Source organism: Olea europaea, unplaced genomic scaffold (assembly GCF_002742605.1).
Source record: "Olea europaea var. sylvestris unplaced genomic scaffold, O_europaea_v1 scaffold376, whole genome shotgun sequence".
Lineage (NCBI taxonomy): Eukaryota > Viridiplantae > Streptophyta > Magnoliopsida > Lamiales > Oleaceae > Olea > Olea europaea.
The window spans coordinates 49,092-65,206 of NW_019256967.1; the positions used below are offsets into that span (position 1 = coordinate 49,092).

Genomic DNA, 16,115 nt, shown 5'->3' on the forward strand with positions numbered 1-16,115 from the left:
TCAACAAATGTTGATGCTCAATTGAAGCCTTGTAATCATCCTCCATGAAAATCTTATGCATACATAGTGAAGGATTGATAACTAGTATAGCCCACCAAATAGCAATTTTATGATACCTAAGCACCTCGAATCAATTTATCTTCATCTATATCACAAAGAGAGTTAGCAATGATAACTAGTAGTATAGATTCTCCCTAAGTAGGCATATCACAGATGATTTGACAATTGCTTCAAGTCAAGGGTATAGGTTATAAAATGGATATCCAGGGTTTTGTGGAAACCCTTGATAAGTTCTAAAAAATGTGGGTCCCTCTTCAACAGAGTGTGCCTTCAACAATCGAACACAATCTTCGATTCCTTAAATAAGATGGTGTGGATTGAGAATAAACAAGGTAGACCTTGAACAGTTCTTAAAGCTGATCATGATTGAATATGTCTGCTACAACCTTATCCATCACATCAATTTGAAAACAATTGTCAGATTTTGTTGGATAATAAATATGCTTGAAGACATTAATTACCACATGCTCCTTATTTAACCTCAAAAAAAGTTTAATCTTTTGCACATCAATGAGAGGTCTACTAGTATCCATAATTAGACATCCCAAAATGAATGGAACATCTTTGTCTTCTTTCATGTCTAGGATGATAATATCAATTGGAAAAATAAACTCGTCAACTTTTACAAACTTATCTTCAATTATTCCACGATGGGTTTGATTGACCTGTTGGCAAGTTGCAATGCAACTGTTGTTGCCTTTGCTTTCTTAAACCTAGCTTCCTAGACATAGAAGAGGCATTAAGTTAATGCAAGTACCAAGATGTACAAAGCTTTATCAAAGTAGTTATCTTAATAGTACAAGGAATAATGAAACTCCTTGGATCATTTAAGCTGTGGAGGTAGCTTATTCTGCAATATAACACTTCTTTCATTTGCCAACACCATCGTCTTATTAGTTTCCAACTTCCTTTTGTTTGATAAGATGCCCTTCATGAATTTTACAGAGCTGGACATATGTGTTAAGGCGTCGACAAATGGTATGTTGATGTTTAGCTTTTTAAGCACCTCCAAAGCCTTAGCAAATTGCTTGTCGAGCTTGTGTTTCTACAGCCTTTTGAGGGAATGGTATCGGAGGCACATATGCTCAATGGGAAAGATTTCCTTAACTTGTGAGGTGCCTGAATTCTTTTCTAGAATTACTTCTTTGTCAATGGTAGCTATCTTTTCATGAGAAGCAACATGCCTCTTGATATGAATCTCTACAACTTAACTCCACTTCTTGTAGTGGTAGCCTTCACATGTTCTTTAGGGTTGGTTTTAGTATTATTTAGTAAAGTGCCATGTATCATTTTTGATAGTGCGGTTTCCATGTGTCCTACTTGAGTCATGGATTCTTTATAGATGACTGTTGGTGCTGCAATGTGTTGTTAGCTTTTGTGATATACTGAGTGATTATTTCTTCCAACGAAGGCTTTTTCTCATGCTGATGCTAGAACTTTGGTAGTTTGCATAGATTGTGATTTCCTTGAAGCTAATGGCATAGGATGCTATGGAACAATTATAGGAGAAGGGGAAAGGGGAAAGGAAGGAGGAGAAGAAGTGAGAAGGGGAAAAAGAGAGGAAAGGGAAAGAATAGAGAGAAATTGGCGAAGAATATCAGTTTATTTTATCATCAAAATTGTCCGTATTACATTGCATAAGACCCCTTTAAATAAGGTTTCAAAGATCCTATTCTGAGTAGGAAACATATAATAAAAGATATTAAATCAAACCCTTAATTATGTTTCCTAAAATAAATACCAAAATTGGGAAGTAAATATATAATTCTCTTATAATTTTCCATCACCTAATTGTTGTTCGTCAAGAAGTTGGGAAGTTTGTACAAATTGTATTATGAAAGTTGTAGGGATTATTCTATGCCAACAAGAAAGTTTTTTCGTAGCTAACTTCCTCAGAATTTGATGTGAAAGTAGTGGCCAAAGGATAATTAGATGTGTAATGATTTACTCTATAGCCCTCAGAAATCAAAATAAGATTGTGCACCATGTACATTGAGTAAGGCTATTCATCTTCTTCGTCAGAGCTTCCATCTGAGAAAATAATACCGAAGTTCCATCAAGACATGAATTAACTGCAAATTGACTGACTTGAAGCAACTTTGCATTGAAGTATTAGACCTGAAGTCCTTTATTGATGTCATGATTCAAGCACTTCAGCAGTAGCTCATCAAATCTCTTACACTTCATGAAAGATCTTCAAGTCAAGTTGCCTAAATATGGATATGTCACGCTTCAGTTTGGCAACTTTAGTGGTGAAAATTACTTCTTGTTGAACTTTTCAACCAAATATTTCTATCAACTACAATTACAACCAGTTGAGGGGATCAAACTTTATTTTCTATTATTCTCTCTTCTTGCTCGTTATCCCTTGCTCCTCTCTGTTCCTTTCTTCGTTGTCTGAAAGTTCTCTCGATCTCGAGATCAAATGGTGGTCAAGATCTTTAAAATTTTACACGTGTCGATATACAAGCACTTGAAAATTAACCCCAAAAAAAAAAAAAAGAAAAAGAAAACAAGAATTCGATTGTAATCAAGAATTAATGAAATTCAAACTAAATATATAAAATTCTCGATAATAACACCAAAACTTGTTTGATGGAAATCTTGCAAGTGTATAAGTTCATTGACAAGTAAATGTTAAAACTGAGTAAAAAGCATCATTCCTATGAGGATTTTATCTAACAATCTCTTTTGAGTAAAATTAAACTTATTTTAGAAATTATATTCACTAGCCAGATTATTCATATGTTGCATAAAATATAGACAATTAATTCTAACATATATGGGACCTTATGTTGATTGTCAAGTATGAGTTGTACTTGCATTGAATCTCCTGAAAACAAGATAAGCCTAAAATACGTTTAAAAGTTGATCATTCATTAAAATGAAAATCTAAACTTTGACATCAATCAGTCGACACAAGTTGACAATAAAACGCAGTTTCGATTAAAACGTCAACTAATGATTCAAGTATTTAGCCTATCATGCTAATAATATAAAACATATAATTAATTGTATAAATCACCCAAAATATTAAATTGCAAAGAGAAGGATGAAAATGAATTTTTGTCTCCTTTTAATTTCATCAATGGATTCTTTAGTAAATCACTATCTTCTTGCTTGAAATCTTCAATTCTCGAGCCACAAATTTTGAAAGTATGATGTGCTTGTGTATTCTTTCTATGTTGCTCTCTTCTCTAAGTTTCGAGACTAACAATGTAATCGTATAGTAGGGCAACTTGCGAGGGCATGTTTATGTGTATGTACTTGTAGGATCTACAAGTTCGTGCCTTGCGTTCATATGGGTGTTTCCTACACGATTGCAAGGCACCTACTTTTGCCCAAGTTTATCTTGGTACCTGGATTCACTTGTTCTTGCAGCTCAAGTCCCTTCCTTAATTGTATTTTTGGCCTTGTATCTTTCAGTCTCAACAATTTGATCCCCATCTTCTATAGTTTGTTCGGTTTAGGTCCATTTTGATTCGCTTTTTGCTCCTTTTCTCCATAAATCATTCAACATATAGAGTTTCTCCTAAAACAATCAATGTACAAAGAAAATTTAGTGTAAATTCAATAAAAGCACTCCCAAACATCTGCTTTTGATGGCCCAAACAAGTATAGAATTACAATTATTACCTATGTAAATGAATTGTGCATGTGTTAGGCTTTTATGGAAAATTAGAAAGAAAAATCTGCTTACACGTGAATTGGCGTGCCGAAGAAAATATTTGAATAATATACATTTAACCCTATCTAATAGGTTGAGTTTTTAAATCAGGTGGTTCTACGTAAGTGATTATAATATATTTTCATAAAATAATATTCAAATAACATTTTGTGCTGCACTTGTTTTTTCTTTTAGAATTGCAATGTTGCATCTTGCGTTTTCTATTTCCATACAACCTACTTGCTACTCTTCATTAATAACAAGAGATGAACGTGGAATAGAAGCATTGTCATATTTTCCATTGGTACTTGAATAGTTACTTTGATTTATCTTTACCATAATAAAAACATCTTTTTGAAGCCCATATGTTGGAAAGGATATGATACCCCATATAGGATTTATCCCCTGTTTGGCCCCCATTTTTTGAAAATGAAATGCGTGGAATACTTTTTTTTTTTTTTTTTTTGTTGAAAAATGAGTGGTTAAAAAAGAAGGAAAATTTTTCGATTTACGTATAATATTATTTTATGGAAGATTGTGAGGTTGAAAATAGGAGAGAAAAAATAGAATGTAATGGAATTGAAATTAATGGAGGCCAAACAGGGGCTTAGTATTACAAGCCATGTACCTGATATGTAGATTCCTATGGGCTGTGGCTCTAGTACAAGAAAATTTTTTCCCTCTTGGTATAAGCTTCTTTGAATTATTCCAGGGTATGTAAATAAACTCTATAATTAAATTGTTGATTAATCAGGCCTTGAGTTTGCTCCCCAGTGTTACCTGTTCGAGTTCTCTCAGGGCCATTGAGGTTAATATCCATTGTAAACTTTAGGGTCCAGTGGAATTAGTCGAGGTGCTCTTAAGCTGGCCTGACACCCATGATCATCAGAAAAAAATAGAGATAGCTACCACTTTTATGGACGTGGTTACTTTTATCCTTTGTCTTTGGCCATTTCAGCACTTTTTCTCATCAAAATTACTCATAGGGCATCTGTAGAAATATAGCGCTTGTTTGAGATTTATTGCAAAAACCCATTTCCATTTCAAATTTAGGGACCTTATTCTTTGTATATGTTGGGAAAGGAGGAAATGTATTTGACTTATCCATCATGAACTTTAATTTTTCATTCTTTCATTCAAAATTTAAACACCCCCCCAACCCACAATTATTCTTTGAAAAATAAGTGCTAGCATGAAGTGAGGGTTAAATGGGAAAATTGAATTTCAATGGGTCATTGGTTCTTTTCTTCATTCTGTCCCATGTCCTTTGTACCATGAATTTTTAAATATTAAAATAGTATCCCAAAATGTTATTTGTTATTAAAATGTGATTTTAATGAGCTTCAAACAGGCACATAATGACATGGATTGCAAAGCACAGCATTGTTGATTGCTGTTATTACAATTGGAAAGGACTTCATCAACTCGCAACTTGCCAGAGTTTTATCTATTTTTAGAACATTGAACATAAATAGTGATCACCAATTTGATTTCGAACAAGTTCATCCCAGAATAAGGTGTGCAAACATGAAAATATGCTAAAACAAGGAGGAAGATTACATGCTAATTGAAGTCACTTATTCGTAATCATGGTTCTGGAATTACCAGAAAGAAGCTCTTCATGGTTACTCACATTAAATATCTATAAATAAAGAAGGAAAACTATGATCATACTAATATAGAGGTGTTTGTTAATAATCATCCCAAGATGGAGTCAAATTTAAATCTTGTATTCTTGCAGTTCAATTTGCTTCTCATATTTTAACTTTTAGGTTACACAATTTCCTGAAGCCGCTTTCATTGAATCTGATCATAGCCCTGCAAGCTCTGATGAACTTTAGCTTTCTGTGCTCATCTTCTAGATAGATGAACTTTGAACATTATACTTGTTAGATTTCTATATGTAAATAAATGGTGAAATTTTTGTGAGATATGTTCATATCAGGTGCAAATGTCTGATGGAGCACCATGAAAAGGAAGTTGCTTGTTTTTCTGTTTTTTGAATGAACCTCATCCTCTTTTCTCTTTTATAATATGTTTTCTTTCTCTACGTATATGTTCATGGAGAGGAGAAATCTTAGAACTGCAATTGCGAAGATCATCTTGAATGCCTCCATTAGTTTTCTCCTTCTTTCACATCTTCAAACTACTTGTAAAGGGCAAGTATTGATAAGAGTTAATTTTGTCAACTTAGGCTAAAGTACTGGTCCATAACACATATTTTAGGTTCATATATCATATAAATGATTATCAACGTCTCGTAAGTCGTTCTTCTGTGTTTTACGGGTTGTATCTCTTTTGAAATCTCTACTTGTGATACCTAAATTATCTTGAGTTAATACATCCAAATAATTTTAGAACTTAAAAGAAAATAATGCTAGAACTTCTCCACCTTATTTATATGTCCAGTTAATCTAGAACTATGAATCCACAAGGAGTTGGAGCTTTTCAATTAATTAAGGAGAACTTCCAGTGTTATAAGGAACCAAAGCTCGTGAGGAATTTTGACAGTTATAACTATAATTTACCTGCTCAAGTGTCATCATTTTTTGAATTTACAATACTTTTACATTATCTTTTTTTCGATGTTTTTACTTTTCAATAAGAAAATATAAACCTTAAGTAACTGAGGAATTTGATTAACCTTGTTCCATTTAACCTTATATGTTAAACATGTGTTTATTAATATTTCTAACAATTTTTGATGTATGGACATATGCTTTTTACTTATATGCACTTGAATTTCCAACATGACCTAATAAGTAATCAGTTTATTTCTTTTTCTTTTATTCATTTTATTTAAGCTCATTGCCATCTGCTTATATATGTTTCATTCTTCTCTTTCAGCACAGCAAGGAACTTGAGCCATCAACTGGATAATCATACTATTGTTCCTGTAATTCAACTACGACCATTCTATATATTTGCCATTCTTGTTTCTAGCTGACCAAGCTCTGACTTGCCTTCATATTGCATCCTTTTTCTGTGTAAGATCCTAGTCCTATTATTATTCAGTTATCAGTTTCCTTTTCTTTTTTTTCTTTTTTTTTTTCTTTTTTTAATATAATATATCCTGATGTCTTTAAATTACTATTATTACTAAATCTGAGTAAATAATCACATCTTTATCTTCTTGGATCGATGCTTATCTTCTTGTGCCATTCATTTTTTCTCTGGGTTTAATTATGTTGGAAGCATCTGCCCGGAACAGTGAATCTGAATGGTTATGTTGCAACCAATGAGTACTATTCTCTTAAGGGACTTTAAGGTCTTGACACTTCACTATTAAGCTGTACTTTTAAATGCAGTATTCTCACTGCAAATGTTGGTTAGATGCGTTAATTGTTGTTCATTTATCTAAGGAGAAATCAATTTTAATGATCAAGTTGCCAGAGGCAATATTTTTTTTTCATTTTCTTTTCCCCTGCTTTTTGTATGAGAAGCTGCTGAACTGATGTTTTCTATCATAGTTCAGCATATCAACTGTCTCCTCCAAATTGCTTTGACATTTAGATTTTTGCAAAATTAGTTTGTTCTTACTAGCATGTAACTCGATTTTCAAAATGGAATACAACAAATGTATTACGTTTATGAATTTAGTTTTGCTTTGTTCTTACAGTATTACTGCAGGTTAGGCTAATGTCTATTTATTTGAAATTCTCAAAGTCTTTAGATTCTTTCCCTCTCTCCCAAGTTTAACTAACTGATGGTTTTATTGAACCCATTTCCGCCCAAACAATAAAAAATTAGACCTACTTGTTTTTGGCCCACAGTTACTTATATAGTTCACAAAAAAATTTCAATGTAGTGAATGTTATCTGAAATAGACACTTTTGATTGATGGCTTAAATAATGTATAAAATGTTTCCAATGTGCCAGATGAGCCCTATTCACGAACTTTGCAGCTTGTGTCCTGAATCTCATAAAATTGAAGTTTCCGAGGCCACCAGATTATCTTTATATTGTCATATCATGTGTTCTTGTCATGCTTTGAAACTGGTAATTTCTTTAGAAACTATATGAATTGCTTCACTTTTGAATCATATTTTCTGTTATGACATTGCTCTTGACTGGCATTTATTTTTATCTAGTATCTGGTAGTAGTATATTTCTGTGTACGTAGTTCTTCCAAGCAAACTCATCAAATCAAACCCGGAGTTTAAATAGATAAATAAGTATTGGAACATCCAGTAAGATATGAGACATGCAGTGCCAAACATATTCTTTTATTTATTATCACAATGACCTAGAAAGCTGTATCTAGTTAGATTTACCTCATATAATGAATTCGGCAACTGGGCAATGCCAAATATTAAGCATTTTTTCCTGAATAGCTGTGGTTCTTATACCACTTTTAGCATTTAACGAAAAGCTGTAACAATGGTGCCTTTCACCATTAACAGATTACTTCACACCTTTGAATAGTCTGCCTCTCTTTGTTATTGCATTTCTAGCCTGCTGCATTTTTCCCACCAAAGCAAGTGTAGAATCAATATAGTGTTGAAACTATGTTTTTTAAAGTACTTTAATCATGGGGGATAGACAATTACCCCAATGATGTAATTGGTGTCTCCAGGTTCTGCTGTTGTGGCTGGCAAAGCTGGAGACAAACAGGTTCGTGTGGGTCGTCTCTGATGCTTAAACTATTAGTACGAAGTGCATTACTGTTTGTTCCAGTCACATCCTTAGTTCCATAAACCTGAACATCAAGCATTCTGCTGAGCAACCTATTATAGTTCTTCTATAAACAGTGCTCCAAATAAAGTGCTTTGTTTCACTGAACATTTGGAAACTTATTAATTTACACTGCTACCTTATTATACAATGCCATGTTTTCTTGTTGAATGAGGTTTAACTTCTTGCACAGTTCCACATTTTCTTGGTGGATGAGGTTTCTCTGCAACAAAATCATGAAATTTAGCTACTAGAAGGAACATTTTGAAATATAATGGAAGATGATGGTGCAGTTTTTTAAGTTTGACCTTTTGACTCAGTTCTTCTATCTCCGAAATTAAAACTTGGTCCTGCAAAGATATGAAAAATATTGTCAATAATTTATTTGATATGTGCAGAATTAAGGATTCACATTTTAAAGAAGATTAAAATTTCAAACCTTTCTCATACGGACACCTCGGAGACTCGTCTCCAGCTGGTTCTCAAGGTTCTGTAGATCTTTGATACTTAACTTAGAAAGATCTTGTCCCATCAATTGACTGTATGATTATGGGAATTGTATATCAGGTTATCTAGTGTTAATGAATGCGCACACATACACACATATACAAATGTATGTGCTTGTGTATAATGCGTACTAATAATAAATGAAGAACTTAATTAACAGGGAGAATAATTACAGAAGTAAGACAAGGACTCAGGTCGTTTAAAAGAAAGAAAAAGAAAAAGAAAAAGAAAAATCAGAGAATTGAATTGTTCCAACTGCGGAGGTAATCTATTAACACTCCCCAAGCTTTAGCCCATAAAGATGAGAAAACCACAACTCTATCCCTTTTATGAGGAAATATTAGGCCATTAGCATATCATTGCCTTGTTCTTTGAAACTGCTATTAAAAGAACATAAGATTTGAAAGTAATTAACTGGTTAGTTCTTACTCTTCGCAGAATATTTCAGCCTACGAGATATCTAGCGTACATTAAATTGAAAGCTTGAGATAATAAAGAATTGTACATCTGCTTCAAAATGAAGTTTTTCCTTCCTAATGATGACATTTGACATTGATTTTGGGGTGATTTAAAGGATATAAAAAGCCAAATCATATGGTTTTCTCATGATGAGGACCAAAGAGTCTTGGTTCATAGCTATGAGATTACAAAAAGGGAGAGGAATTACTTTGACAAGTTATTTAATGAATGGCATTGCGGATATTGGAATTTTTGGAACTCGAGCAAAGGAAAGAATGTTACTTTTTCTATAAGATTCAAGTTTTGGATGGAAGAATTCAAGAAGAGGATGACGATGAGAATCACAATTGGACCATATTGTATTCTTATAGAAGTTGGAGACCGTTTCGAGGGCTGTTGTAAGTGGCTTATTGGGGGGGAGGGGGACAGCATATTGGGTATCAGTTTGTATGGTCAGTGGGGTCTTCAGGAGGGGTGTTAATTATGTTGTATACTATAGTCTTTCAGTTGGAGGAGGTTAGTGAAGGGCTATTTTCCCTATCCCTTTCATTTACAAATATTGGGGATAGATTTCGTTGGATGTTCATAGGAGTTTATGGGCCTATTGTCGATGAAAGTAGAGGCGGATTGTGGGATGAATTGACAGGTATGATGGGTTGGTGGAACCTCCCAACGTGCATAGGGGGTGACTTTAATGTGGTCCGCTTTCCTACTGAAAGGTCTAGCGGCGGGAGGCTAACAGGGGCTATGAAGGACTTCTCAGATTTTATCAGGGAGAATATGTTGGTGGATATACCTTTGATGGGGGGAGATTTTACTTGGTCATCTAATCGAGAACTACCTGTTCATTCTAGAATAGATCGGTTCTTGATTAGTGTGGAGTGGGAGGCTAAGTACCCGGACGTCGCTCTGAGGAGACTAGGGAGGGTGTATTCAGATCATTTCCTAATTTCATTATCTGGGGATGTGGGATATAGCGGGAGAAGGCCTTTTAGGTTTGAAAAGATGTGGCTTAAAGTGGACGGTTTTGGGGAGCGAGTACGGACTTGGTGGGCCTCTTACAAGTTCAGGGGGTCTCCCAGTTATGTGTTGGACCAAAAATTAAAGGCTTTAAAAGGAGACCTCAAAAGGTGGAATGAGGAGGAGGTGGGGGATGTTAACTGGCGTAAAAATCAATACACCTCAGAAATAGAGGAATTGAATAGGAAGGAGAAAAGTCGAGGATTGGGAGGGGACGAGAGGGAGCGACGTCAAGAATTGAGGGGTGAGCTGGAGAGGTTGGTGGAGATGGAAGAGATTTCTTTGCGCCAGAAATCTAGGGTCAAGTGGTTGAGAGATACATAGTTTTTCCATAGGGTGGCCATTTCCAACAGGCGCAACAATCGTATCTCTATGCTGTGGATGGGGTAACTTATGAGGACCCACAAGATATTGGTACCCAAATGGTGAGTTTCTTCCAAAACCTTTATAAGGAGCAGTTTGATTGGAGGCCAGAGCTTGAGGGGCTAGAGTTTTCCACTATTTCTGAGGAGGATGTCAGTTGGTTAGAAAGACCATTTGGGGAGGACGAGATTAGGGAGGTGGTGTTCAGTATAAATGATGACAAGGCCCCAGGACCGGACGGATTCTCCTTCACATTCTACAAGGCTTGTTGGGATGTAATACGATCAGACATTGTGGATGTTTTTGCTTACTTTTTTCAGTGTGGTAGATTCTTGAAAAGCTCTAATACCACATTTATTGTGCTAATCCCAAAAAAATCAGGGGCGACAGACAGTAAGGACTTTCGACCTATTACTCTAGTAAGTGGGGTGTATAAGATTATTGCAAAGGTTTTGGCTAATAGATTAAAGGAGGTGCTGGGAAAAGTGGTATCTAACTATCAGAATGCTTTTGTCAAAGGGCAACAGATCTTGGACTCCGTTCTCATAGCAAATGAATGCATTGATTCAAGACTACGTCAAGGGGCTCCAAGGATGCTATGTAAACTTGATATTCAAAAGGCCTATGATCACGTGAACTGGGTTTCCCATTGTATATGCTCAGGCGATGTGGTTCCGGGGCCAAGTAGTGGCAGTGGATTCAATTTTGTATTTATACTGTCTCTTTTTCAGTTCTGGTAAACAGCACTCTTGAAGGTCATTTTCGGAGTAGTAGGGGATTGCGACAAGGGGATCCTTTGTCTCCATTACTGTTTATTATTGTAATCGAGGCATTCAGTAAAATGGTTGAAAAGGCTGTGGGGGAAAGTTTGTTAAAGGGCTTTAGGATTGGTCAACTGCAGATATCTCATTTGCTATTTGCAGATGATACTCTGATCTTTTGTGACGCAGACGTTGAGCACTTTAGGAACTTGCATCATTTGCTTTTGTGCTTCAAAGCCGTATCTGGAATGAAGATAAATTTGGGAAAATCTGAAGTCATCACTGTTGGAGAGGTCAATAATGTGGAAAGGATGGCTGCTACATAACTTGGGATCCCATTAGGAGCAAGGTTCAAAAGTAAACACATCTGGGACAGTATAGTGGAAAGGGTGGATAGGAGATTAGCGGGTTGGAAGCGTATGTACCTTTCAAAGAGAGGTCGCCTTACTCTTATCAAGTCTACTCTCTCGAATCTCCCCACTTATTTCTTGTCTTTATTTCCCATTCATGTTACAGTGGCTAAAAGACTAGGGAGGATCCAAAGGGAGCTCCTTTGGGGAGGGTTAGGAGAGGAGGAAATTTCATTTGGTAAATTGGGGTGCAGTTTGTTCTCCCACAAGGGTTGGAGGACTCGGATTGAGGAGCCTTGTATTGTTTAATAACGCCTTGTTGGGTAAGTGGTTATGGCGGTTTGGGGTGGAGAGGGAGAGTTTCTGGAGAGATTATAGAAGAGAAATATGGCATTTTGGAGGGTGGATGGTGTTCAGTTGAGAGTCGTGGTACCTACGGGGTGAGTTTATGGCGGTATATTCGACGAAGGTGGAGTGACTTTCGGAATAGAGTGACCTTCGGTGTGGGGAATGGCAATACTATTAGCTTTTGGGATGATTGTTGGTGTACTGATCAACCCTTAAGGGAGCGATTTCATTCTTCGTATCGTATTGCCGTGATGTCATATGTTATGGTGAATGATGTATTAGATACACACAACGGGAACATCAGTTGGAACATTATTTTTGGGAGGACTACAAGATTGGGAAGTGGATGAGTACGCAGTGCTATTGACCTCTTTGTATGGAGTGCATATCAGGGTAGGAGAGAGTGACTGCATCAAGTGAATGTCGACAAGGGATGATATTTTCTCAGTTAGCACTTATTTTAAATCCTTATTGGTATCTGCGGAGAATTTATTCCCTTGGAAGAAGGTATGGAAGTGTAAACTGCCTCCAAGGGTGGCCTTTTTACTATGGACGGTAGTGAGAGGACAGGTTTTAACGGCGGACAATCTTCGATTGAGGGGGTTTTATATTACAAATTGGTGTCATATGTGCAGAAAGGATGGGGAAACGGTTGACCATTTGTTCCTGCGTTGTGATGGCACCCGTTTGCTGTAGAATGATATTTTGGCTTCTCAACATATGGATTGGGTGATGCCACGACGTATGGAAGATTTGTTGAAGGCATGAAGGAGAAAGTTTCGTGACAAGGACAATAAACTTGTTTGGGACCTTATTCCAGACTGCATTGGTTGGTGCGTGTGGAGAGAAAAAAATGGGTGTCATTTTGATGATCAATAAAGACTTTAGAGCAGTTTAGAGAATTATTTTATTTGACATTCTATAATTAGTTTAATGCTGTAGCTTCTAGTCACATTGATGGGTTGCCTAATTTCATGACGTTTATTTCTTGTTTAAGTGTATAATACACTTCCTGTGTATTATCTTTTAATTAATAGAACATTTGATTACTTATAAAAAAAGGGGTGGAATTGTACTTATGAAATCTAGAAGAATAAAAAGATGCCGAATAGGTGGAGAGATAGTGTGGTATGGTGCATTTTAATAAGAATGAAGGAGATATTTAAAATTGTACAAATTATAGAGGAATTTAGGTCACAAGTCATATTTTAAAATCGTAGGGTAGTGTGATTGAACAAAGATTAAGGTGGAATTTAGGAGGTTTTGGAAGTTAGTTTGGCTTCGTGCTAACAAGATCTACTATGGAAGACATTTACTTGCTTAGTAAATTTGTCAATAAATCCATAGAAAAGAAAAGATACATTTATCCGGTGTTTATTGATCTTGAAAAGTTTATGATAGGGTACCTCTAAAAGTGCTATGGTGGGTGCTATAGAATCAAATCATTCAAGATGTGTATGATGGGGCAAATGAGACTTTGAGACATAATGGTAATTCCAAATTGCTTGAGATGTAAATGGAAATTCCAAGTCACTATAAGCTTGCATCAAGATTCTGCCTCAAGACCTAACCTTTTTGGACTAGTCATGGACACGCTACAGACCTATCCAAGATGAGGTCCCTTGGTGTCTGTAATTCATTGATGATGTAGTTTTAGTTGGGGAGAGGAGAAGGTGAAGTCTGAAGTTAAGAGCATTTGAAATGTACTGTGGAATCCAATGGTTTCAGATTAAGTAGAACCAAGACACAATATGTGTACTGCTTATTTTGTTGTAGGACTATGGTTGATGATAAAGTTATTGTAGAGGATCAAGTTGTCTGAAAAATGATTTATTTAGGCATGTAGGTTTGTTTTTGGATACATTATTAAGGATTGAAAACAATGTAATTCATAGAATTAGAGCGGATTGAATAGAATGGAGAAGTTTTACAGGAGTTCTATGTGATATGAAGATACCATTGAGATTTAAGGGCAAGATCTACAAAACTGTAAATAGACTAGCTATACATGTTCGTAAAAGGAATGTAGTGGAAATAAAGATATTAAATGGATATGATTCCACGGAGATTAAAGGGCAAGATCTACAAAATTGTGATTAGACTAGCTATACTTCATAGATCTTGTTGAAGATCAAGATGTTCATAGAACGAATTTAGTGGAAATAATGATATTAAATGGATATGCGGTCGTATTAAGATAGTTAAGATACAAAATGAAGATATATTCTAAAAGGTTGAGGTGCTGCCTTTAAAGGATAAATTAAGTGAAAGAAGACTTGAATGTTGGGTCACGTTTTTTTGTCGAAGGGAGGGTAGATAAAACCTGGCCTATGGTAATTGTTAGAAATCTAGTTGATTTGAATCTATTGGTAGATCTAGCAAAGAATAGAACGATATAGCAACGACTCTAGTAGCGGATTCCAAATTTATTGGGAATAGGTCTTAGTTTATTGTTGTAGCTTGGCAATGATCATGACATGATAATCATCTCTGTAGCATGGACACTTCAATTAGGGTAGCATGTCAGACACCGACACTCTTCGGACACTTTATTTCTTTTTTATTAATATTATACATTTTTACCTAAAAGTTATTTGTAAATAACATATAGATAATTATATTTGAAAGATTTCAACTAGAAATACTAATAGCAAGTGTAAAACTAAATTTATAGAATATAAATGAAGAGTTTTAAAGAATTCAACATGTCAGTACTTGTAGAGAAAGATTATAAATTTCTTCTTCTTGAATATGAGCTATACATCGCCCCTTTTTATAGTACAAAGAAGGGAAAATAAAAGGAAAGAAATAACTGCCTACCAAATCTAAAGATTACAATAATCAATCAATCCTTTAATTACAACTCTAACTATGGAAATAAATAATCCCTAAAAATCGTGATTTCATCACTCCCCCTCAAGTTGGATCATAAATGTTTATCATATCCAACTTGAAAATGAAATCATCAAATTTCTGTCTTGATAGTCCCTTGGTGAAGATTTCTGCAGTTTGTTCTTGTGTAGGAACATAGGTCATGCAAATGGTTCCTTCCTCAACTTTTTCTTTGATAAAGTGTCTGTCTACCTCTACGTGTTTTGTTCGATCATGTTGAACTGGATTAAGAGAGATGTTGATAGCTGCTTTGTTGTCACAATAAAGTTTGATTGGTGGCCTTATTGTGACATATAGTTCTTCTAGGAGCATCTTTAACCATAGTCCTTCACATATTCCTTGCGCAACTGCTCTGAATTCAGCTTCGGCACTACTTCTGGCAACTACGTTTTGTTTCTTGCTCCTCCAGGTTACTAGATTTCCCCATACAAATGTGCAGTAACCTGTAGTAGATCTCCTATCATCTGTTGATCCGGCCCAATCTGCGTCTGTGAAGACTTCCACTCCTTTTCTTTCATCCTTTTTGAAGAATAACCCCTTCCTGAGGAGCCCTTGAGATATCTCAGTATCTTATAGACAGCTTCTAAGTGACTTTCCTTTGGAGAGTGCATGTGCTGACTTACCAAACTAACCGCAAATGCTATGTCAGGTCTGGTGTGTGATAGGTAAATCAGTTTTCCAACCAATCTTTGATATCTTTCTATGTCTACAGGATTTCCTTCATTGCCATTTTTCCTTCCAATATCTATGGGTGTATCACTTGGTTTACATCCTAGCATGCCAGTTTCATTTAGAAGATCAAGAACATATTTCCGTTGTGATACACTGATCCCTCGTCTTGATCTCGCAACTTCCATTCCCAGAAAATATCGCATTTTTCCCTAGTCCTTTACTTCAAATTCAGTGGCAAGACTTATTTTTAGTCTTTCCATTTCTGTTCTGTTGTCTCCTGTCAGAATGATATCATCAACGTATACGATCAGAATAGTTTTAGTACCTTCTACAAACTGCCGC

At 35.6% G+C, this 16,115-nt stretch overlaps 1 protein-coding gene across 2 annotated transcripts in view; it reads right to left on the reverse strand.

Annotated features, from left to right (window-relative positions):
• Positions 1-7,732: 7,732 nt before the first annotated feature.
• LOC111386876 (MADS-box transcription factor 23-like) overlaps positions 7,733-16,115 on the reverse strand; it is a 38,730-nt gene continuing 30,347 nt past the window's right edge. The window contains exons 5-9 of one of the 2 annotated variants that reach the window (XM_023011360.1): positions 8,841-8,940; positions 8,710-8,751; positions 8,541-8,624; positions 8,278-8,426; positions 7,733-8,182 (exon numbers count right to left, since the gene is read on the reverse strand). In XM_023011360.1, coding sequence (XP_022867128.1) covers positions 8,167-8,182; positions 8,278-8,426; positions 8,541-8,624; positions 8,710-8,751; positions 8,841-8,940 — 391 coding nt within the window. In that variant the 3' untranslated portion in view covers positions 7,733-8,166. Of the gene's footprint in view, positions 8,186-8,277; positions 8,427-8,540; positions 8,625-8,709; positions 8,752-8,840; positions 8,941-16,115 lie in introns of both variants that reach the window. The other variant, XM_023011359.1, reaches the window with a different exon arrangement.